General features: G+C 37.6%; 1 protein-coding gene across 2 annotated transcripts in view; it reads right to left on the bottom strand.

Moving 5' to 3' along the window:
• WDR7 (WD repeat domain 7) overlaps positions 1-25013 on the bottom strand; it is a 300771-nt gene that overhangs the window by 270988 nt on the left and 4770 nt on the right. For both annotated transcript variants that reach the window (XM_033087148.1, XM_033087149.1), the window contains exons 2-7: positions 11316-11487; positions 8991-9097; positions 7368-7446; positions 3979-4153; positions 2957-3033; positions 1907-2026 (exon numbers count right to left, since the gene is read on the bottom strand). In XM_033087148.1, the coding sequence (XP_032943039.1) occupies positions 1907-2026; positions 2957-3033; positions 3979-4153; positions 7368-7446; positions 8991-9097; positions 11316-11474 (717 nt within the window). In that variant the 5' untranslated portion in view covers positions 11475-11487. The remainder of the gene's footprint in view (positions 1-1906; positions 2027-2956; positions 3034-3978; positions 4154-7367; positions 7447-8990; positions 9098-11315; positions 11488-25013) is intronic.

Raw genomic sequence — 25013 nt, 5'->3', positions numbered from 1 at the left:
ATTTCAGATTAAACATTCAAAGGTATTTAGGATAAAATCATATAACCATTAGGAAAAAATAAAAGATTAAAAAAAAAAAATCTTAGCTTGTGGTGAGGCCTTTAGACCATGTGACAACTGTTCTGGAGACCGTACAATAAAAGATGGTAATTTAACCATACTAAAACTGAAAATTTCCTTATGTCAATAAACATATGAAAACATCATCCTGGTGGGTTGTAGTGCTATCTTAGTATTAATATGCATTTCTCTGATGATTAATGGAGCTGAGAACATTTCTATACATTTATTGGCCATCTGGCTTTCCTCTTTTATGAAATGTTTTTGTCCATTTTCCTATTGAGTTGTCTGTATTTTTCAGCTTGATTTATAGGAATTGTTTTTTTAATAAATAATAATAGACAGGTCCTTCATCATATGTGTGTATTGTAACAATCTCTCAGTCTGTGGGTCGCCTTATCACTCTCTTGTATGCATTTAAGAAAAGGCTGTTCTCACAGGATTATAAAATGCCTACAATGAACACAAAAGAAAGTGGTATTACGTACTACCTCTGGGGAGGGCTAGGGAAGCACCAGGGGAAAAACTATACTTTTCACGGTATCCTCTCGTACTCTGTTTTTATTACTACTTGCATGTGTTTTGAATTTTAAGACACAGAAGGACCCCATATAACTTCCTATAACTAAGCAGCTGGTAGCTTTTCGTCTCTCATCTTAATCTGAAACCGCAGAAGCGGCAAGGATAAGACACTGCTGCCTTAGGCAGTCCTTCTACCACACAGCCCATTACCTTTGAGGCAGTACAGCAAGGCAGTAATCAGAGCAGCTGCTGCACTCACACTACCTGTGTTGTAATCCAGCAACTCCACTACCACTTGTATAACCTTAGTCATTTATCCCCTCTATGCCTCAGGTGCTTCATCTGCAAAATGGGGAAAGCAGCAACTCCTACTACAGGCAGCCTCTAAGATTACCCCACCGATCCCTGTACTTACACCTCTGTGTCATCCTCGCCCCTGGATTTTGTGACTGCTTCTAGACAAGTGAATATGGCAGAGGTGATGAGATCTCAGTTCTAAGATTAGGCAGCTCTTAGCTACACCTCCTCTTGCTCACTTACTCTGAGGGAAGACAGCTCCCATGCTGTGAAAGGCCCACATGGCAAGGAACTAATGTTTCCAGCCAAAAGTCTGGAGGATCTAAGGCCTGCCACCTACCAAGTAAGTAAGATGGGAAGCAGACCCTCCCCAAGCTGGGCTTTAGGATGAGATCATAGTCCCAGCATTCACCTTGATTGCAGCCTGCGAGAAACCCTGAGCCAGAGGTACCCAGCTGAGCCACGCCCGGATTCCAGACCACAGATGGGGTGGTGATACACGTATGCGTATAAATGGGTGAAGATACATGTGCAAATGGGTGGTGACACATGTTTGTGGTTTAAACTACTATTTTGGAGTAATTTGTTATGCAGGATTAGATAACTAATATACTTCCCCTCTAAGCTATGAGGATTAAAAGAAATGACATGGAAAGCTTTGAAAAATATGTTAGGCTAGGCACCAGTGGTCAAAACCTGCTGACTCTTCAAAGATATGCCCACCTGCAGAAAACCTACTATCACCGCATATGTTGTACTGACAAGATAATGACTAAATCAGTAGCAAAAGGTAGAAATTAAGATCAATAATGCTCATTAACTGAATCATTCTATAAACAAACAAAAAAAGACAACTATATAAGGCCAAATCCCAACACCTCAAAATATGGTATCAAAATCACACAGGAATTCCAAATGGTTAAAACATTCTTGCATCAAGCTCTTCCGTACAATTATCTTTGGAAGTCTGATAAACTAACATCTTGAAGAAGAAAATTACAACTTCTTACTTATGTAATCATCTTACCCTCCAATACCTGGAACACACAACCAAAAGTGACCTTTGTGTGAATGCACAAAAAGAGATGCTTTGGCAATTCTGACAATAAATTGGTTTGGATTCCTCCTCAAATATTGGCTCAGTATCCTAAAAAGAAAAAGATTTGTAAAATTTTAGGAATGGCTTGGTTGTCAATTAAAATTATCACACGATGATAAAAAAATGAAATAAAGACATCACTTGATATGTTCATCATTTTAGCCCTTCATGTGAGAACCAAGGCTGTAAACAGCAGCAAAAAAACACTACAAAAACATCTTGGCATGACATCTTTGCTACAAAGCTTCTCAAGATTAAAATACTGATGGTAATCAGTATCATCACTCTGACTATAACCTATGATAAAAGTTTGAGTCAAGCCTAATTTTTGTAGCTATAAGTGCTTTTAAGTTAAAAAAAAAAAAAAAAACTAATCAATTCCTCCAGTTTCTCCCAGATACAATGTCTAAAAATTCCCTAGCTGAAGAGATTAGCATCAATATTGTCAGAAAATTGATCTGCCTTTCTTATTGATAAAAAAGTAACAAGGAATTCAAGCCCAAAGAAGAGAGAGAGAGAGAGAAAGAGAGAGAGAGAGAGAGAGAGAGAGAGAGAGAGAGAGAGAGAGAGAGAGAGAGAGAGAGAGAGAGAGAGAGAAGAAGAGAGAAGAGAGAAGACTAAAACTGGTTTTAAATATACTTTCTGTGATGGTTTGCTTTATTTTTTTCCCTCGAGCAAACTACATTTCAACTTAAATAGAAGCACTTGAGGAAAATCCCACCTCTTCCTACCCTGTGCAATATGTTTCTCTATTTCTATCCTATAAAGCAGATGTCTACCATCAAACATGAAAAAATTAATTCACTTACAGAGACAACATTCTAGAGGATCGTCTATGCTACGTATGTCAATAGACTATCAAAAAAGAATAGCTTTTTCCTTCCCCTTCAAGGGAAAAAGGGAAGGTGCATATCAACGCTAATTGAAGACTCCGTAAGGAGAAAAACGGAGCAATCATGTCAGTCTCATTTGTCTCACCTGCATGCCACTGATTTCAGAGGTAACAATCCACACCTTCAGGATGCCGGTCACTGACAGTGCTACCACAGTGTCCTCTAAGCCAAGAGGGAACAAGAAGCCAAGGTCACAAATACAATTTGCTTTATTTCTAAATAGGAACATGGTTATCATAGTAACATGAAACATGGTTCACTTTAATGAAATTAAATAATAGTATGTTTTACAATTGGCATGAAAACATAATTCTGTATTTCCTAAAATAACAGAAACCAGATTTTGAAACATAATAAAGATGACCATAAACATTTCCAACAAGGAAAATCTGTTTCTAGCTACTTGAATTTATTTTTGAATTCTAACCAAGTTTTTAATAATTTCAAATGCTCTTGATCACTACGTTAAAGAACATTTATTCTCTGAAATTCATTAACTTTTAATTATCATGAATGAGCATACTCACTTTATTTCTTCAAGGCACTCGTTTCTCTGCTTTCCCACCTATCTTGCTTGTCTTCTAGACATTTTACTGTACATTATACCCTCCACAGATTATGATAGAGAGAAAGACATGACATAAAATCTAAATTCATAAGCTTCGCGTAAGGGAGCAGTCAAACTTTCATTAAATTTAAATATACTCGTATATCATCCCCTTCCTTTTCATTATCTCCATAAAAAATGGAAACGCTTGTTATGCCTCGTAAGTGACAAAACTAGGCCTAAGAAATATACAGGTAAAACTATGATTCCTCCCACCATGCCTGCAAGAGGTTAAGACAAATCTTCCTCCACTTCACAAATACACCCACACTATAAGACTGCCAAAAGCTAGTGATCTATTCCATGGAATAGAGATAATCTAACACTGTAATTTTAATCCAATCAAAGATTCCTAATGAAGGTAGAGACAGACCATCAATTGTTAGTTATTTCTTAAATAAAAGAATCTAACCAGATATATTACCCTATAACATTACAGAACTCCATAGTAAATAACCATTAAGTCATGGTGAAGTTCGTAAAGGGCACCACACACTGACCTTGTGTCCGGTGGGATCGAATAATACTCATGGAGCTAATCCAGTCTGGGGATATCTTGGATACTAAGGAGTATAACACCTCAAGGCTGGTGGCATCCACAACCAGGATTTCGGGATAATGACCATGGCATAAAAGCCTTCCTTCTCTCTGATTCCCAACAGAGAACTGGTAGAACTAAAAGGAAAAAGATTTTTAAGTGTTCCCCTTTACTTCAGATACTTGATTCCCATGCATCCATCAAGCTTATTATGATACTCAATTCCTTCAGTAATATTTCCTGACACCTGCTATACTCGTATGGCACATATCATATGTCTATGTATATACACACACATCAAGGTATGTTAATATTTCAAAATATCTAACAAAAATTACTCTTTTCCTAACATCTTATCCTCCCCTTTGAACTTTGAAGAATTCATGATAATTCTTTTTTATCCTCTTGCAGCATCGGAAACAGGACTGTTGAATGAACTGATAAAACACCTGAATCAAATCAGTTCCACAAATCAAAGCAAAAGGGAAGCTCCAGTGGGTCACAAAAATAAGATGAATTTTAGATGCACAAGAACAGGTGGGTTTAGGATTATAATTACTAGTTATGACCAAGTAAAATTTAGAAGTGAAGATGATTTATGTCCAAACATTATAATCAGAAGTAAATTCTGATTAAGTGAATCATTTCACACTAGAATATGAGACAACTGTGTAACCATTCTCAGGGTGCACATTTACTTTGTGGAAGAAAAACAGAAGAAGAACCAACACCATCATAAATTCAAAAGAATACGATGGGTTCCCATCGACCAAAGAGCAGAGGAAGAATAACTATCAAAACGAGACCAACAACTTACGAAGGGACCCATCTTCCCTTAGCCTCAAAATAGTGACACTCTGAGTCGAGTGATTCATCTAGAGGATTTTTAGAAGGTGAAGACACCTAAAGATCAGACTACCACTTCTTAAGGATTGGACCTTACACAAATCAAGCTAAACGCAGCACGAAGGGCAGTGCTGTAACCACTCCATAACTGGAGAAATAACAAAGAAGCCCAGGTCTGATCTGCTCCCACACTCACTAGTAGCCCTGTTCTCAGAGCTCAACATAGTATGTGAAGGAATACCCCCTTTTCTCAACTATGGAGTAGCCTGTATCAGAAGGACTACAACTGCTTAAACATAAACATGGATCATGGAACACATTAACTTAGCTCAAGGTAGCACCACTAAACCTCGAAGAGGACGTCTGATAAAACGCAGACGACCACAGGGGGCACCTCTAGACCTCAGAAGTTGGATGAAAAACACATGACACACCCTAGAAGTCCCAGGGACTACCAGGCACTCACATATAATAATGTGACTACTGGTAACCCATAGAACCGGAGGATGCGTCAAGGAGGACAGGGTGGGTACAGAGGAGCAAACTGTGTCAGTGTTCACGCAACACCAGCCAGGAGACACATGGCACTGCAGACACTACAGCAGAGCTCTCTCCTGAGGGCAGGTGCATTTTATTAGACCTCTCACCTTTTTCTCTAATCTTTTGCACACTAATATTGACCTTCTTAGACGCTTTGATACTGGCAAAGAAAGTGTCCTAAATGGAGAAACAAGTTTTCCAAATATTAAACAGGGATGCCCCACGTGGCAATTTATTAAGTTGGCACTTCCTTGTGATTGCACTAAGTGCTAGTGTCACCAAGGTTTATCATTTCTGAGTATATAAAACACAACTCGCTTCTGGATCTGACAGGGTAAGGATCACACAGGAAATAACTGTCACACACGAGTCAATCTGCCAGAAAGAATCTTCTACTTAGAGATGGCTCCCAATTTAAATGCAGAAGCCCTAATTGAGTATCTGATAAATACGCAGGCACTGAAAATATGCTAAATAAATATAATTTTTCCTAAAACGTAAACCAAAAATTTTTAAATCATAAAATTATGCAACCATCAATACTATATCCAATGAGTTTAAGACATTTCTATATAATTTTTCAATTAAAATAAATTTTCTACAAAGTCAATGACTCTACATAATTTTCTTTACCTCTTTTCTCTCTATAAACCTTGATGATTCTGCGTATGACACAAAAATAAACAATGTATGCCCTTTAAATAAAAAGCATATATCCCAACAGCACTGAAAAAGAAATTTTTCAAAGGCCTTTGCCAGCGCAAGAAATTGTCACAAAAGACCTTTACCACACTAATCACCATCTCTTCACAAACATTTTCCATTGCTTTTCTAATTTGTGTTGGCACAAGTGTTTTTTATTTTTTCTGCAACAAGTGACAGTATTTGTTTTAACAGAAAGAACACAGCCCATAGAGTCAGGCAAATCTGATTTGGGATCGTGGCACCAGGATGACTCACTCTGAGATCGGGGCCAAGTCATTTCATCACTCTGGGTCTCAGCTTCCTTATATGTAAAATGATATACTCCTATTTAATCCCTAAGGATGTGGGAAGAACTACATGAAACACCATACAAAACAAGCTTATACAATCTTGACTCAGTAAGTGTGAGTTCTCTTCTCTTCCCTCTCCTACCCCATTGAGAATCATGTTTTCTACATACCTGTAATTTTCCCAACACAGTAAATGATGAGTAAACTGAAGCACAAAGAACCTGATAATTACCATATGAAAGAGGAAGAAAGAATACAAGAACAAGACAAATGAAAAACCAAAAACTCGTAGACACAGACAATAGTTTAGTGGTTACCAGAGGGTAAGGAGGGAGGCGGGTAGATGAGGGTAAACAGGGTCAAATATACAGTGAAGTGGGTTAAATACACACACACACACACACACACACACACACACACACACACACACACAGAAGAAAGAATACTAGGACTGTATCTCAGAAGCTATAGATTCCCATGTAAATTCCTGTATCAGTCAGGTATATGGAACAGTCACTTCTTCTACAGAGTTGGAAAGTCAAAAAAATATACCCAAGGACCAACTACACAAGCAATAAAAAAGATATGATCCATAAAGTAGGTCAATTTGTATCAATCATGAATGGAAACATACAGGCTTTCGTAAGAGAGAATCCCATTATTTCGGATCTAGAGGAGTTACCCAGTTAGTAGAGAGGCTCTCACGTGGGTGACCAGGAGAGGCTGAAAGAGCAGAAGCAGCAGTGGCAATCGGCTTAGCTTGCATCTTTCCACATCAGTCTCCTCTACTCTATGACCTCCCCTTACTACACCATCTTATGAGGAATACTTTTACTACTTTAATTCTAGCCTTCTTGTCATCTCCACCCATTTTGCATATAAAACTACACAGCACAGTGCTTAAAAAACATTTTTTAATTGTATGCCCATAATAAATTGTGCTGACTTGGACAGTTACAGAAATACTCACCTGTATGCCAGTATGTGTGCAGGCTAATTTTGTAAATTCAATACATCTGCCATCACTCACATCCCAGAGGCACATTTCTCTATAAAGCAAAATCACAGCTAACTTTAAATCTGATTTTTAAAAAGTACTGTTCAACTTTGTCACAATGGTTTAAAAGTAATTTTCCATTCAAACTGGTATATTAAAAAAAAAAAGTAGTGTATAGTCATTATTGCTGTTCATCAAAAATTCTGGTTGTCCCAACCCACCATCCCCACCTCCTTTCAAACCTACCCACCCCCACCTCGATCTGCATTCTTTCTGGGCACATGCTAGGACTGGACGTCCAAGCTCCCTTTTGGTTCGTGGAGTCTTTCTGGACAGAAGTGATGCGAGGCCCTCCAGAACTCTCTTTCTCCTCTGCCTCTGTTCCAGATACTGGCTGCTTCAGACAGTGGTTTTTCCCTCCCCTCAACCTCAAAGTTAGGATAATAATGAAGGAGAGCAGAGCCCCAAGTGACATATGAGGGGCAAGTGACATAAACAAGAAATAAACGTATAGTTTAAATCACTGAGATTTTTCCATTGGTTGTCAACAAAGCTAGAAAATTGAACACAGCAAAAAAACAAATCAAAATGAAAATTAACTGAATACCAAACCTTTTCAAATTAAACATAATATTCCAGGTTTGATTCTGTATTTACTGTAGAATATGAGTGCACACAAAGAAGCTTATATCTCAAACAAAAGACACAACATTCAAAATCAGAAATGTCAATCAATATGCCTTGTCTTTTAAAGTAATAAACCTAAGATGTATTTAACAGAAAACAACAGTACTAAAATGCAATGACCCTGATATTATGATTTTCTTTGAAATACCCTTTCCCACATGGTATGAAACAAGTTTTCAAAACATGTTTGATCTATTTAGATTATGTATTCTAATGTGAATTATCCTTTAATAGACCAAAAGGTACTATATTTTTCCTTGACGCTGCCTCGTCTTGTTTCAAACAGTTACACAAGGTTCTTTTCAAATTCATAAAATTATGGGGAGGTTGAAAGAGACAACTTCTTAAATAATTCTCTTCCAGTTCCCCAATTCTCTTCAATAACATATTTTGTAAATACATAATTTTCTAAGCACCAAAAAAGTTTTAAAACTTCCTCACATTCTGGATTCTACAACTACTGTCTAATAACCTGTCCCCAAAAGCAAGTTATTTTCTGAAGCTTGGGAAGATATGTAGTTACATGACTGTAGTAACATACATCAATATAACTGTATGAACATTTACATGGCTTCATCGTCCAAATTTATGCTAGCCTAGCATCATCAGGTTTTTTAAACTCTCAAAGTTGTCACGGGAATTCATGATCAGGCTTTAACTTCTGGGGTATTCTGAGTTTCTCAAAAGCAAGGCAAAGCCATAATCATAAATTATAATAAAAGTATTATAAAAATCACTAATCACATTCACATTTGTAACACCATATTTCAAATATCTTTAATTTTAGATAACAAAAGCATTTATTTAAAAGATAATCCAAAAGAGAAAAAAATTTCCTACTTACTAATACACTGGTACCATTTTCAATAAAGACTTATGAGGAAAAAAAGTGAATAAGAAAAGACTTACCCACTTTCAGAAGCACTGACAATATATTGTTTGTCACTAGAAGCACAAGCTTTAGACAAACAGGTGATTGAAGCTGTATGACCAAATAACAGTGCTCGAGGAGTAACCTAGAAATATACAAATGTATCGATGTAAGGACCAAAGTTTTAAAAACTACTATTTTTTAGGAATCCTATTAAATATTCAATGTAAATATACATATAGAGGTTTGAGAAGAATTGTTCAGAGCACCAAAAACTAAGAACAACGAAACAGTGACTTTCTATTTAATGCCCACAATCACCCTGCCAAGTAGTTCTGAGGTCAAAGATGGAACACCAGGAGGTGGCACCTGTCCAGTATCATGCAGAGAGTGATGGAGCCAAGATGCAGACCATGGCCGTCTTAAGGACCAAGCTACAGTATCTGAGGAATCGGGTGAAGAAAGGGGATTACTACCTAAAATAATTTAATCTCACTTACTTTTAAATAAGACTTTCATGATCTAAAAGCACATTTGCAGTCTGTAGGCTGACATCCCTAAATATAAAAACTACAGGACAGGTACCCTCCCAAATGCTGATATCAACGTTAACTATCAGGAACTAAAACTGATCTTCATAGACTGACTAACCATTTAGTAACATAGAGCCTTACAGGAAGTATTACCCAAAGTCACACAACTACACAGAATGCCTACTATTCTAAAGTAGTCTGGCAATCAGGACCCAAATTTATCTAGTTTGTACCAAATGGCACATTATTACTTCAGGCTACTTCAGGGTCATAGGTTATTTCATAATTAAATATTTAATACATGCAAATGATATTTATAACATATGTATAAGATATGAATAGCCACATACTCAATACCAGTTAAAAAAACAGAATATGACCAACACCTTTAAAGATCTTTTGTATCCTTCATAGCGTCCATTTTGCAAACAATTTATCCTAATTTACTAGGAAAACTAAATTGTTCAAAACCAAATATTGCTTGGGAAGAGTATTGAGATTTTTCTATAGTTCTGATATGTGACACCTAAAGAGATTTTCCAAATTAAATTTATCTTAGCCATCTCTTGCACAGTTATAATTAAGAGAAAAATTCAGTCATTGTTTATGATTAGAATAGGCCTTGAAAGCTTTCTCACACATCCAAAATTTTCTCATCCATCGAACCCTTTTTAAAGTCAACTTTCTTGACACTACATTCCATGCCAGCTACCACCCCATTTTCTCTGTCCCCCTTTACAGAAAAATTCCTGGGGAGATTTGTCAGAAGGGAGGTTTAAAAATGGAAAAAGACAGGCCTGCCGGGTGGCTCAGGCAGTTAGAGCTCCATGCGTCTAACTCCAAAGGCTGCCAGTTGGACTCCCACATGGGCCATCTCAACCCCAAGGATGCCGGTTCAATTCCTCGAATCCCACAAGGGATGGTGGGCTCCGCCCCCTGCAACTAAGATTGAACAAGGCACCTTGAGCTGAGCTGCCTCCCTAACCGCTCAGTTGGTTGGAGAGCGTCCTCTCAACCACAAAGTTACTGGTTTGACTCCTGCAAGGGATGGTGGGCTGCGCCCCCTGCAACTAGAAACGGCAACTGAACCTGGAGCTGAGCTGCGTCCTCCACAACTAAGACTGAAAGGACAACAACTTGAAGCTGAACGGCACCCTCCACAACTAAGATTGAAAGGACAACTTGACTTGGAAAACAGGCCTGGAAGTACACACTGTTCCCCAATAAAGTCCTGTTCCCCTTCCCCAATAAAATCTTAAAAAAAAAAAAAAAAGGAAAAAGAGAAAAGTAGAACAAACCCTGTGGTGTTCTACTGGAATGGTAGGTACTATGTGAAGAGTGTGTGTGTGTGTCCTCAACTCTTATTTTCCTAGTCTGTCTGCTGAGAAAGCCTAGGAGCAGAGCACATGGAGCATTCATGTCCACGATAGGAAAGAATGGCAATAAACACAATATTTACAACAAAATTTACGCTTTATAAAAAGTTGTGCTCTCTTCAACAGATTCACCTTAAAAAGTATAAATGTTCAAAATTGTTTTTTAATACCTTTTTGAAAACCCCCTTCAGAATGGGTAAAAATCTTTTGAACAATCTTAAATGTAACATATTATGCCACTTAGGGTAGATATGATATTTGAAAATAGTCAAAAGCCAGCAGAAGTTAACTCTGATGAATAATGGAAATAATCAATCTGCATAGTACCAATTTTAGTCAAAATGTATTTCACAGAAAATATATTGTGAAGCCAAGTGTTATTCTGGAACTGTGTTATTCTCTATTAAGTAGTTTCTTGTATTTAAAAAGTACAACAGGCATTTCAAATACTCACTTCCAATTCTACTGAAAGATCCCAGAGACATATCTGTCCATCATGGCATCCTGTCACGATTGTGGCCCCGTCATCTGTTAAAAGTACTGCTGAGATGCAATGAGTTGGGGCTTTGCGACCCCAAAGAACGATGGGTAGAACAAGGCTGTTTCCTGCCATTGTGTTTTCAATCCTGGAAATGTTATCAGAATAATGTCAAATATTACAATATTTCCTTCTAAAACATATTATACATTTCTATTATGAAGCCAACTTGAACTTCCTAAGTGCCAAGAATTCTTCTATTATATATAATGCACACATGTACAAAAATATATAAATCTCATTATATGTATATATAAATCTAATTAAAATCTCAATTAATCCTCACAACAAATCACGCAGTAAGTACTATTAAATCACTCCTCTTTCACAGATAAAGACAGTGAGTCATAAAGAGTCACAAAAGTGAAAAGTGAAGTAATGGAGGCCAAGCCCAAACCCAGGCAGCCTAACTCCAGAACCTATGGTCTAACTCACTATGCTATGTTACCAATGACAAATGAGGACTCCAGATCTTTTTAAGTCTCCAAATCAGTAGTAAACATCAATGTCCAATAAACACTCAGTGTTGTTTCACAGAGTGCTAAACATTCAAAAGAATACATTCAGTGAGAAACTCACTCAATCATTTTACCACAAACCTATTATGTCTCAAGGTCACGAATGTCTTTTGCTGTAAACTCTAATTCTTGAGGGAAAATAAAATTCTCTTTAAACTCCTTTCTGCACAATAACATTTAGTTCTAATACAAAGGTTTAAATTTGAGATGAATAATCAATTAACCAATGTATACCGCAATATATCTCTTATAGGAGAGCACGAATATAAGGAATTATTCCTTCGTATGAGAAAATTAAGATCTAGTTGGTGAAACAACTAGATTTAAGTGTTATTAACACTTCAATACTTAAGTGTTAATAAGTATTAACACTTATTAAAGACTTAAATACTAGTTCAGAGAAGTTACAGAGAAGTGAAGACTAGAATAATGAAAGAGGGCTCTATAGAAAATAGAAGACTCTACCAGATCTTATGAGACACTAGGTGGGTCACCTATAGGCTTCACAGATGGTCAATCAAAAGAAATGTCACTGTAGTGATTTTTTTCTACTCAAGACTTTTAAGCAACAACAGATATGTGTATAATTATAGACAGGTTAGAATGCTAAGAGTGTCCTACGAAATTTTCAGTAGCACCTGAAGGAATAGCCACTTTCTGTGAAAGACACGACTTTGACAGCCATGGTTTTATTGCTAGCTGCTTTTAGCAAAAGTCTCTTCTTTAAATGACTACCTCCACTCCTTAAATCTATCAATCAATAAGAACGAAAACTAAAATCTCTTTAAAAAATGGTTAAGAGAAATAAAATCAGGCAAGCAAAAAATTACGAATGACGTTGGAATGTTTCCTAAAAATAATACATATTACATCTTTTATTTTTCTGTTAGAATACATGGCTTTCATTAGTTTTTTTCTCCCAAAATATCATCTTTTTGCTATAAGTAAAAGGTATACATCTAGAGAAAAAGATTCCAATTTCACTTCCTATGAATAAAACCCTGTATCATGTTCACCATTTCATAAACTATCCTGACACTAACAATTATTTTCATATTCCTATTTGATATCAGAAAATGAAACAAAGCACTGAATCAATTTTAATACATTTGGTACAGCATGTTCCTGGCTGAATAACATATCCAACAATGATTTTTCTCAAAGAGAGAATCTGGAAGGAGTTCATTTTTCCATGGTGACAACATTCAGTTTTAAATTATATCACCCAAAGAAGATTTCTCTCAATTAAATAAGTTCACAGCATCGAACACAATATGGTGAGATCTGAAAAGAACACCATTTTTCTAGATATTTCAGGACTTGTATTCAGTGCATACTGCCTGGCTTAAAGAGAATGCAAACATATAAATTCAGGACTAAGGAACGTGTGTGCTATAGAGAGATGTGCTCACTCTGATGCAACAGGAAAGAACTTCCTAATCTTGAAGCGACAAGGCAATTCAAGGTAACCTGGAAGAATAATGTTTGCACAGCCCTTAAAACAAGTGAAAATAATGGCCCATTACATGATAAAGGTATAGCTAACGTCATTAGAAAACACACTAATTCAGCTTCTCCAGAAGCTAAAATCATCACAAACATTTGGGAAAAAACAAATCCCCACCTTCTCACAAAACTAAAGGACAGCCAACCAGAATCTGAGAGGAGATCTCATTAAGGGCAATTAAGGAACTTCCTAAGGGATTGGATTCGTTTCCTGGGCTGTCATGACCACAGACTGGGTAGCTTAAACGGCAGAGTGTATTGTCTCACAGTTCTGGAGGCTGGAAGCCTGACTTCAAGGTGTTGGCAGCGTTGGTTCCTTCTGAGGCTGTGAGGGAAGGACTGGTTCCAGGCCTCACTCCGGGGCTCGCAGATGCCATCTTTATGCTCACGTGGCATTTGCCCTGTGTCTCAAAATTTCCCCTTTTTCATAAGAACGTCAGTCATATTGTATCAGGGTCCACCCACCGTATTTCCCCGAAAATAAGCCCCAGTTGAGATCGTCAGCCAGACAGACGCATTTAGTACATTATGACAATGTTCCAGAAGACGATGACATGACTGTGATTGAATACATGTAGATTGTTGTACATGAAAAAGTAAGACATCCCCTGAAAATAAGCCCTAATGGAGCAAAATTTAGTATAAGACCCGGTCTTATTTTCGGGGAAACACAGTAATAAATTCATGACTTCTATAAAGACCTAAACAAGGTCATATTCTGAGGTACTAGAGGTTAGGACATCCACATATGAATTTCAGGGGAACCCAATTCAGTCTAAGGAAATTAGACCGTAAAAACTAACCTGTCCTGACCCCGAGATGCATATACTGTCACAGGTCCTTAAATTATGCACAATGCTATTCCTTGGCTGGCATACTATAACGAAAGATCTAAACAGCAAGTGTCAGGTGAAACATTTAAAAAGTAAATGATCATAAAGAGTGCCCGAAAGGAAGCTGCGATGTCAATCACAATCAGTAGCTGATATTGATATGTCTTACTGCCGGGGTTAGGGTAGTTTCAGTGAAATATAGAAGAAACAGAAACAACTTCTAAATAAATAATCAATCAAAAGGGCTTGGTGACCAACTGGACGATGGTATTAAAAGAAACAGGGGAATAAGGTTTCAGATCTTGGCTAGAGAGGGGGGAGCAGAGAGTCTTACTCACAGGACTCACGTGGAGAAATGGATTTGTGCTCCTGGGGCTCAGCACATACTTGATATTAAAACCTCCGAGGTAAAAGGGTATTAACTCAGAGCTGAGGGCAGACTGTGGGGAAATGGGTTTGGGGGAATGCACACACGTTGAACAGAAAACTGTCAAGGACATTTAGGCACTGGCTCTGCCATCTCTCCCATCTCTCTCCTTGCTAAGATGCTGCATTAATTCAAAACACAGGACAGCTCAGCCTTTATAAAACTCCTCTTAACCCTAGACTAGACTTCCTGTTACGCGGTGGGAGGGGAGGGGCACTAAACTTCCTACTTGTTTAAGGCCATGGTTTTTGAGTTTTGTTACATGTAAAGGTACAATGCTCCTAACTGCACATTCAAATACACTACACCCCCGAAGTCTGTAAGAAAAATATCCCTGGCATAAATGAAGTGGTAAGAGGAATAAGAAATTACCATAAAGGAAAAAGCTTAAGGCCCCTACAAGTGAGAGGAGCAACTTTGTTGGGAGTGAGAAGAGGACAGGGAAGCAAATACTACCATCACCCTGGGGCCAGGCGCCTTCATACACTGGCAGAAGGTAACTAAAATCCATCATTGGTCAGCCAACAAGTGAAACATGAATTTGAGTTAGATGGGTTAGGTGGGCCACTGCATAATGTGTGTATATTTAAGTTTTATACAAGTCCAACATATAAAAGCTAGTCCTGCCTAATTTATAAAAGAATTCAAGGAACTTATACCCCAAAGGAACACAGTGATATTTCCTTCCAGCATGGAAATGTGCTAGTTCTTACTTTTTGATTCCTTTGATATTCTAGGTCCTCTTAATTTCTATACAAATTTTAAAATCAACTTGTAAATTTCTGCAGAAAAGCCTGCTGAGATTGTGACTAGAGCTGCATCAAATTCATGTATCAATTTGGGAAGCACTGAGTCCTCTAGTTTTGATGAAACCTTATTGGCGCATAAGTGCATTCTGAGGGCGGCCAGATGGCTCAGTTGGTTAGAGCGCAAGCTCTGAACAATAGGGTTGCTGGTTCGATTCCCACGTGGACCAGTGAGCTGCGCCCTCCACAACTAGATTGAAGACAACTAGCTGCTGGAGGGTGGCGGGATGGCTCAGTTGGTTAGAGCAGGAGCTCTCAACAACAACATTGCCAGTTCAATTCCCACATGGGATGGTGGGCTGCGCCCCCTGCAACTAAAGATTGAAAACGTCAACTGGACTTGGAGCTGAGCTGTGCCCTCCACAACTAGATTGAAGGACAACGACTTGGAGCTGATGGGCCCTGGAGAAACACACCGTTCCCTAATATTCCCCAATAAAATTAAAAAAAGAAAAAGTACATTCTAAATCCAATGTTAATTCTTAAAGGGCTTCAAGGCCAAAGTAGTATGTTTGACTTTTTAATGAGATTTCACCACTCTTGTTTCAATGTATTTCACTCTTATTCAGTGTATACAAGTTATGTTGTACAAATCAATGTAACTTGGTCTTACAGGGTTAACCAGGCAAAATTAATACTTAACAAAAGAAATCAAATAGAAAAATCATTTTGTGGCTATCTCCTGAAAGGTTTAAATTCTTCCTATCACTTTCCTGAGAGAATAACACTTTTCTGCTAGAAAACATAAAGTTTGTTCTCTCCTTAAGAATGCTAACCTACCTGTTCACCGGCAAAGAAGAAGAAACACTATAAGGTATGTATAACGAAATGTCATATATACTAAACTGGATATATAGCTAATAATGAATGAACACAGTCTTAGTGTTGAAAAACTACACTGTATTTTGACTTTGTTAAGGTATATTAACATGTTTTCCATTAAAACAAATAATTTTCAGGTCATAGATACCAATTTTTCTTAAAAGCTTATAATTCCCTTTAGCACATATGATATATTCCACTTATAACAACTTGAAAGACTGACTATATGATACTAACTTGAATTTCTAAATAAAGGAAAAGACATGTTATTTTTAATACTTGTTTTTACTAAATATTTCAATGAGTGTTAATTAATTCTTTAAAACCTAGAAATCTGGTTATGGTGCACTAATTAAGCAACCAGAATTTCTTGAACATCTACTGAAGAAATCTTCATTATAAGTAAACATGATCTGGAAGATGCTTTATATAATTCAGTCACTGGAATTTATGGAATAACCTGGATCATTTTAGAGCCTAATTAATTTACCTTAAACTAAGATACCCAGCCTCTGCCTTCTGTGGTACTTGTCACCTATAACCAAACCAATGGATGGCCAATGAATTACCTAAACTCCACCTAATCCTCAATCATTATGCCAGAGCCCTTGGGCTTTCCACACATTTTTTTTCTCTCTTCATGCCTTTTTGTGTAATAAAGTTTTCTAGATCTATTTGAATCTATTCAAGATGTGAATATATCACTATAATTTAGATAAAAAGAAGGAAAGAAGGAAGGAAAGAAGGAAGGAAGGAAGGACTTCCAGCACTGCTTCAGAAAGTGGCAAGAATGATGGGCTAAGTGTGTTCAAAGCGAGGGGGAGTATTTTGAGGGCAGTTAATAGCAATATGTCTTCTACTGTAATAAATACTTTTTATTTAAACATTCACTGTATTTTTTTATCACACCTCGTATATGTTTGAAAATTTCTCTAATTGTTAAAGGGTATGTGGAAAAAATTTTATGTCCATCAATCAGGGATTAGTTAAATAAATTATGATAGAGCCATACAATGGAACATTGCAGTATGAGACATGAAATAGTGTCCAAGACATACAGTGGGAGAGAAAGGTGCAGTATAGTGTGTAAAACACACTTCTATTTTGGGTTTTAAAAGGTGGTTTTATATGTACACACACACATACAACGGTTAGAATAATTCTGTAATGATACCAAATCCCAAAACAACAGCACCCTAATAACGATGACTGTGAGACTGGATTGAGCAGGAATCCTAATTCTCAAGAGAAATCTTCTGGTCTTAAGGTTTCTCCCCCACCTTTGGGTATTTCATTATATTAAAAAGACAGTTTAATAAATAAAAGAATTAATAAAATGGCCCTGATTCACCAGATTCTTTTGTTTTAAATATGCACATACACACACATGAAGTTTTCAAAAAACAGTTAACCTTAAGAATCCATCTTTAACCTATAAACTTTTCAGATGCTAGCTCCTCCATGTTCTGAGTTCCCTGTCCCAAACCTCTAATCCTGCAACCATCATTTTGCTACATTTGCTATGTGCCGGTGCACAACACCCATTACCTGTGTGTAGTTATTTACTTAGCAATCTGTCCACTCCACTAAAATCTGTGTTCCTCAAGGGTAAAACCAGACAGATCACCTATGTAAACCCACCACCTTTGTTATTTAATTATTCTCAAGCAAACCACAGTCCACTGGCTTACCCAGCTCCTAGAATAGTTGTTTTACGAGCAGTCAATATGTATTTACTGAATCTGAATGAACACAGAATAACAATCAGCATTTATTATGCTCTCACTGAGTGGCAAGCAAGATATTTCTGAGAAGAACTATCTCCTCTTTTTTGCTAAATCTAACTCCTCCTGGACTCTTTAAAGGATCTTTCTCTTAATTATCCTCTCACCATCTACCATGTCAATCTTTCTCCTAAACTAGCCTTTGTCCTTCATACATGTTCACATCTCATTTTTGTCCAAAACCCCTTCACCTGTTACTGGCCGCTGCTTGTAAATCTAGTATCAAGGTCTTCCTCTCTCATTCTCGCTCGTCCCCTCTCCCACTCGCCTTCTCTCTCCTTCTCATTCTAATCACAATCAACATTTTGAAACCTGTGGTCTTTAACTCACCTGTTTCCAGTTCCTTAACACAAAAGGTCTCATGTAATCTAGTCTCTATCCTCAAACAGAGCTAATCTAAGGACACTCAAGGTCTCCCTCTACAGGAAGAGGTTAGCGATTTCTCTAATAAGACAATCCAAGGCAGAATTCGCCAGTATTGCAGAGAGACAGAACGCCTTGGGAGAGAGGGGAGGAAAGAGGATACTTTGCAACTAACGGACTGTTGCTACTACCTATTCTTTCCAAATCCAACCAGCTTATTCAGTCCTCACGGTCTTCTATAGCTGTCTGTTAGACACGCTGATCACTTGGTAATCCTCAACCCTCTCTTTGGTTTTTCGTACAGCCTACTTTCCACAATTATCTTCTTCGTATTTTTTCAGCTTTCTTCTGCCTAGATATATGAAGGCCTAGGCAGCCCTAAGAAAAATGCAAGGGACAAGGAAGGATCTTTCATCCCTGTTTTTTATTAGATTTGGATTTTTTTTTCATTTGATTATTCTTTTACTAAAAAGCCTAAGATGAAATGTACTTTTCCCCTTGTGACGCTCCCCAACTTTTTTTGTTTTTAAGATTTTATTGGGGAAGGGGAACAGGACTTTATTGGGGAACAGTGTGTACTTCCAGGACTTTTTTCCAAGTCAAGTTGTTGTCCTTTCAATCTTAGTTGTGGAGGGTGCCGTTCAGCTCCAGGTCCAGTTGCCGTTTTCTAGTTGCAGGGGGCACAGCCCACCATCCCTTGCGGGAGTTGAACCCGCAGCCTTGCGGTTGAGAGGATGCATTCCAACCAACTGAGCCATCTGGGAGCTCAGCCGCAGCTCAGCTCAAGGTGCCGTGTTCAATCTTAGTTGCAGGGGGCGCTGCCCACCATCCCTTTTGGGACTCGAGGAGTTGAACTGGCAACCTTGTGGTTGAGAGCCCACTGGCCCGTGTGGGAATCGAACTGGCAGCCTTCGGAGTTAGGAGCATGGAGCTCTAACCGCCTGAGCCACCGGGCCGGACCCCAAATTTTTATTATGGAAAAAGTTTTAAATTTTTTTTAAACTGATCTTTTTTCTCATTTAAAGCTATCAATAACCTATGGAGTGATACTCTGATAAGACCGTCCCGTTCTACCACATCCCATGAGATACTGGTATCCCATGTGATTTCTAAAAGCTATAAAGTAGTTAAGATTATATATGAAAAATCTAGTATCAGATCAATGTCAATTTCTCTACATTGCTTTTCTAACTCTCAAATGCAGAAGCAAGATATATTTCTATCCCAGGAACACAGGCATTTTCACAGGAGAGTCAGTTTGATCTTGGTCTGTGTACTTCCGGTGCCCCAGGCAGGCCTCCTGAGATGTGCAGACAAAAACAAACTCAAATATTCTCTCATGGGAATGGCCACATATGAAAAAGAGTGAGCCTACACTAGCCATGTACCGATGGGGAATATGAGAAGCAGGGATTACACGTGAAATAGCTGCATGTACTCGCCACAGTTGCAATGAAAGAAGAAAGAACCATTTTTGAAGGTTTACTCAAATTCTCAGACAACATTCCAACATCATTTGCCAAGATTACATCATTTGTTCAAGTCAAATTCATAGTATGATGTAATGAAGGAAGTGATCATTAAGATTATGAATTTTCTTTGTGCTTGTGCTTTTGCTACCATTTTATTGAAGACTTGGAAAAAAACTGAATCAGATAATGAAGATCGTTTATTATAATGCAATGAGAGAGCTAGGTCATAAAACGTCTGAAGAAATTGCTGAGCTGCTTCTTCAGGACAAAGGGTTTACTTCCAGAAGGAAATAAAGAGTTGGGAGGCACATAACCTTCTGAACACGAACCTTGTTATTAAATTGACAAGATTATACTTTCTTATTTGGGTGGCAAGAAACCTACCTACTCCCAATGAACTTGACATTTTAGGACTGTTTTGTAAAAGGAAGTTCCAGTATTCAGTTTTAAAAGGACATGTGGAATGAGCAGATGGCAACTGAAGATACACTTATTTCTTATTGCTAAAACAGCCCTCATTGCATGGAAGTCAGGTTTTGAAGAACTCTAGAGCTATCTGGTCAAAAATAAATCACAATTCTTAAAATGAATCATAGATTTTGAGGCACATGAATCATGTTTAAAATTTCTGCAGCTGCCATTAGAATGTCTGAACTCTTCTACTTATGTTCTATCCATCAACAACCTGCCTCAGTTTCAAGAGTTACTGATTAAGCTAAAAGCAAACTACGCTCACTAAGCCCCTGCATTTTAGGAAAAATAGATTCCCATGAGGTAGAAGTAACTTCAACTTTATCCCCCACCCACTTCTATTCTCACCTGCATCTCCAATCATTCCTACTGCTTTCCTTCACGTTGCCATCAGCGTTTTCAATTGAGCACTGAAGATTCTCATTACCCATTAATTAAACTACCCAGAAGAAGAAACGAGCATGCTTTCTCAAACTGGAAGTTGAATCATCACAATATTCTGGGGTTCGGTAAATTGTGCTGGCTGAGCGTGAAGATTTGAGAATCACACTGACGAGGCAAGATCCCAGCTTCCCCATTTCCTAGCTGTAAACCTTGAGGATCTGTGTCACCTCTTTCCCCGTCAGAATGTCCTCATTTGTAACATTCCCTCCTCCTTCTACACAGACTACAGAAAAATGTTCTGCCAGTCACAAACTGCTCGTCAGGTCACCAATGGCCTCCCCATTGCTAAATCCAATGTCAAGTCCTAATCCTCACCTCTGTTGACCTACCAGCAGCATTTGGCATAGGTCATACTTCCTCTTCTTCAAAACACTTCTTCACTTGGCCTCCAGGTCTTCACATTTTCCTGCTACCTCTCTGCTTTAGTCTGTTTTCCCTATTTTTCCCTTTAAATGTTGGACTTCTTTCTCTAGCAACACTCCCTCCCTCCTTTCAATGATCTCACCAAGTCTCAGAGCTTTAAATACCATCTATAGATGTCAACAGGCACATCAACAATTCCCCAATGTATGGCTTGGGGCTCTCTGCTGAACTCCAAACTCACATGCCCCACTACTATTCAGTATCTCCATCTGGATAGCTAATAAGCTTCGCAAACTTGACATGTTCAAAAGTGAGTCTTCTTCCCCAAATCTGCTCTTCCCCACAGACTTTCTCGTTTCAGTTCATGGCAGCTCCATCTTTATAGCTCCACAGGCTAAAATCCCAGAATCATCTTTGATTCTTCCCTCACACGTACATTCCATATTCCAATCCATCAGAAAACGCGACTGGCTGTACCTTCCCAGTAGATCCAGAACACAATGACTCCTCGATGTCTTCACTAAAACCGCCCTGTTACAGCTCACCAGCATCTCACACCAGTGGTGACACAACAGCCTCCTAACTGGTCTCCCTGTTTTCCACCCTTGTTCCCTTACAGTCTCAACATGGCATGGAGAGTGATGCTATTTAAAGAAACAAACGAACGGATGAAAAAATCACATCGTGTCACACATCTACGCAGAAATTTCCTGTGGCTTCCTGTCCCACTCGGAGTGAAAGCCGCACTGCACACAACCACCTAACCCGTACGAATGAGGCTGTTGTGCTCTCCCTTGTATACTCTCTCCATCTGCTCTGATTCTTGGTTGTCTTCAAAGACAGCAGGCAGATTCTCACTCCAGAACAATGTCCCTCAGACTTCTTCCAGGCACACTCCCTCAGCCAGTTCCGGTCTCTGACAAAATGTCTTCTTCTCAGTGAGGCCTTTCCTGACCATCGTAAACTGCAAAATCCACCATCCCAACAGTATTTTATTATATTCCTCCAGAGCACTTAACAATCATTGAACATACCAAATGTTTCACTTATTTCTCATTTGTCTCTCCCACTAGAACATAAGCTTCATGAAGGTGATGATTTGTTTGTTTGGTTTTTTATACTATATTCCCAGGGTCTAGGTTTCCTGCCACATAAGAGGCACCCAAATGTTTGTTGAATAAATGAACAAAGCAATGCATGATGTTTGCCTTAGTTTAGAAAAAGTTGTACCCATCAGCAACTTAAAATACATCTTGATTTTACATACTTTGTTTTTCACAGAACTGCTTATCAACTTTCCTATAATCATGTCAATAATTAATGTCTCCTTAATCAAATTCCTATTAACACACTAATTGTTTCTCCCCAACTAAAGTTTGTGCCTACATTCCAGCCTCTTTTATTCTATATGTGACCCATACACAGCAAGACAGAGCTTAGGACTTATGAAACAAATTAGCTGACATGGTTTACTTTAATCACTATACACTCACTAAGCCTGTCAATGAATCACAAAACTGTTTCTTAAACTAAGTAAAGTGATATTTTATTAGTGTGAACTTGTGAACTTTTTACTCCCACTAATGGTGGTTTTTGTTTATATTTGAATTCTTTTCTTTTTCTTTTTTTTTAAAGAGAGCCCTTAAGGAAGACAGCCAAATAAATAACTTGAATGTGAGAACAGGTGACTGGCATACTCTGTTATCATTGACACATACTAGCTGCAAACATTCAGAGAGAAATATTTACGTGCTAAACAATAGTAAAGTATCGTGAATGAGCTGGAAAGTTGATAAACTACAATTGCTAAGCTGAATGAGAGACAGTGGTTAAAAAGTCATATATTTCCAGTAATTTTCTATTCTAAAAAAGAGATTTAGCACTTCAGAGATTTTCTCTGCCCTGAACTGACCAGTGCTCTAACATTTTATTGGTCCATCATTTTACAGCTCCCACTAACCCAAAACCACAGCCAAAAAAAAAAAAAAAAACCTACATGTTCGTTAAACATCACAAGCACATTATGGAAAAGATGCCTAATTTTATTTAAAATATTTAGTATTTTATGAATATAGTATATATGCTCTTTGATAGAAAAAAAAGAAAAATTCAACTTGGACAAGGATTTTCTGAATGCAGTTACCACGTAGGACTTCTCCTTCCAACAAAATCTTTGTGCTCTAATCTATAATACAAAGTAGTTACAAGTGTCAGATACAGATCAAGACAAATGAACCACATACATGGAGTTCAATTCCTAAGCGAACATCACTATCATAGGAGGAACATAAGGCATCCAGTTATTGATGACAGGACTTCACTAAGCCATACATGAGCTCTCAGTTGGTTCTGCCTAAGACCAGTGGCCTGCATATATGTTAAGATTACTAACTCTTCATTAAGTGCAACAATGAAATGGACAAAATGGAAACGGAACTTATAAATTCACTGACCCCCTACTCTAATCATCAAGTTTATCTGTCCCAACAAATAGTGTCACAGAGAAACGTAACAGATAAACCCAGGAATAAAGGCAGCACCTAGTTCCAGACCTAATTCTACAAGTGCTAAGACTATTTCAAGATATGTACTATGAATTTTGATCTTTATCTGGTACGATACCATATATATATATATATATATATATATATATATATATATATATACATATACACATATACATATATAATATATATATACAACATATATATACAAATATATATACTATATATATACAAATATATATATATTTCATATATATATATATATGAAAATGAGTAGTATTTTCTTCTATCAAAGATTTCTTTCTGCTCAGTCATAAATGGAAGACCATTCCATGCTCTTGGATAGGATGACCTAATGTTATACAGATGTCAATTCTCCTTAAAATAAATCTATAAATTCAACACATCCTCAATCAAAATTCTAGTTGTGTTGTTGTCAGAAATCCTAGCTCTAAAATACATAGAAAAGAGTAAAAATTCACAAATAGCCACGCCAACTTTGAAAATGGGTAAATAGAGAACTTGTCCTACCAATATTTAACATCACTTGCCATGTTGGAAATGCAAATTATGACCACAATGAGCTATCACTACACATCTATTAGAACAGTTAAATTTTTTTAAAAATTTAACTAAATGTTGACAAGGATGCAAAGAAACTCAACTTCTCACACATTGTTGGTGGAAGTGTAAAATCGTGCAGCCACTCTAGAAAATAGTTTGGCAGTTTCTTCAAAAACTAAACATATACTTACCATATTACCCAGTAATCACATCCCTAGGCATTTATTTTAGAAAATGTGAAAATTTATATCTACACAAAAAAAGTACAGGAATTATCATAGAAGCTCTATTGGTAATAGCCAAAAACTGGGAACTGCCCCTTTGTCCAGGTGAATGTACTGTGGTACATATACAGCATGGAATACTATTCAACTTATGCAACAATTTTGATGAATCTCAAAATTTGTCTTATCCAACAATTTGGATGAATCTCAATCTCAAAAAGTCGCATGCTGTATAATTCCTTTTATATAACATTCTTATAATAAAATTATAGAAATGGAAAATTGATTAGTGATCAGAGGTTAGGGATAGTAGGGGCAACGGAGATGGATGTGACCAGAAAGAGGTAGCAGGAAGGAGATCTTCGTGGTGATGAAACAGTTCTGTACAGCACAGAACTATATACAGGCATTGTATCAATGTCAGTTTCTTGGCTTTGCTACTGTACTGTAGTTGTATGAAATGTCACCATTGAGGGAAATTGGGTGAAGATACATAAAATGTAAACATGGAGG

This window comes from Rhinolophus ferrumequinum, chromosome 19 (assembly GCF_004115265.2).
Source record: "Rhinolophus ferrumequinum isolate MPI-CBG mRhiFer1 chromosome 19, mRhiFer1_v1.p, whole genome shotgun sequence".
In the NCBI taxonomy this organism is placed as follows: domain Eukaryota; kingdom Metazoa; phylum Chordata; class Mammalia; order Chiroptera; family Rhinolophidae; genus Rhinolophus; species Rhinolophus ferrumequinum.
Note: the sequence above shows the minus strand (reverse complement) of the source record. Positions and strands in the feature narration are given on the sequence as shown.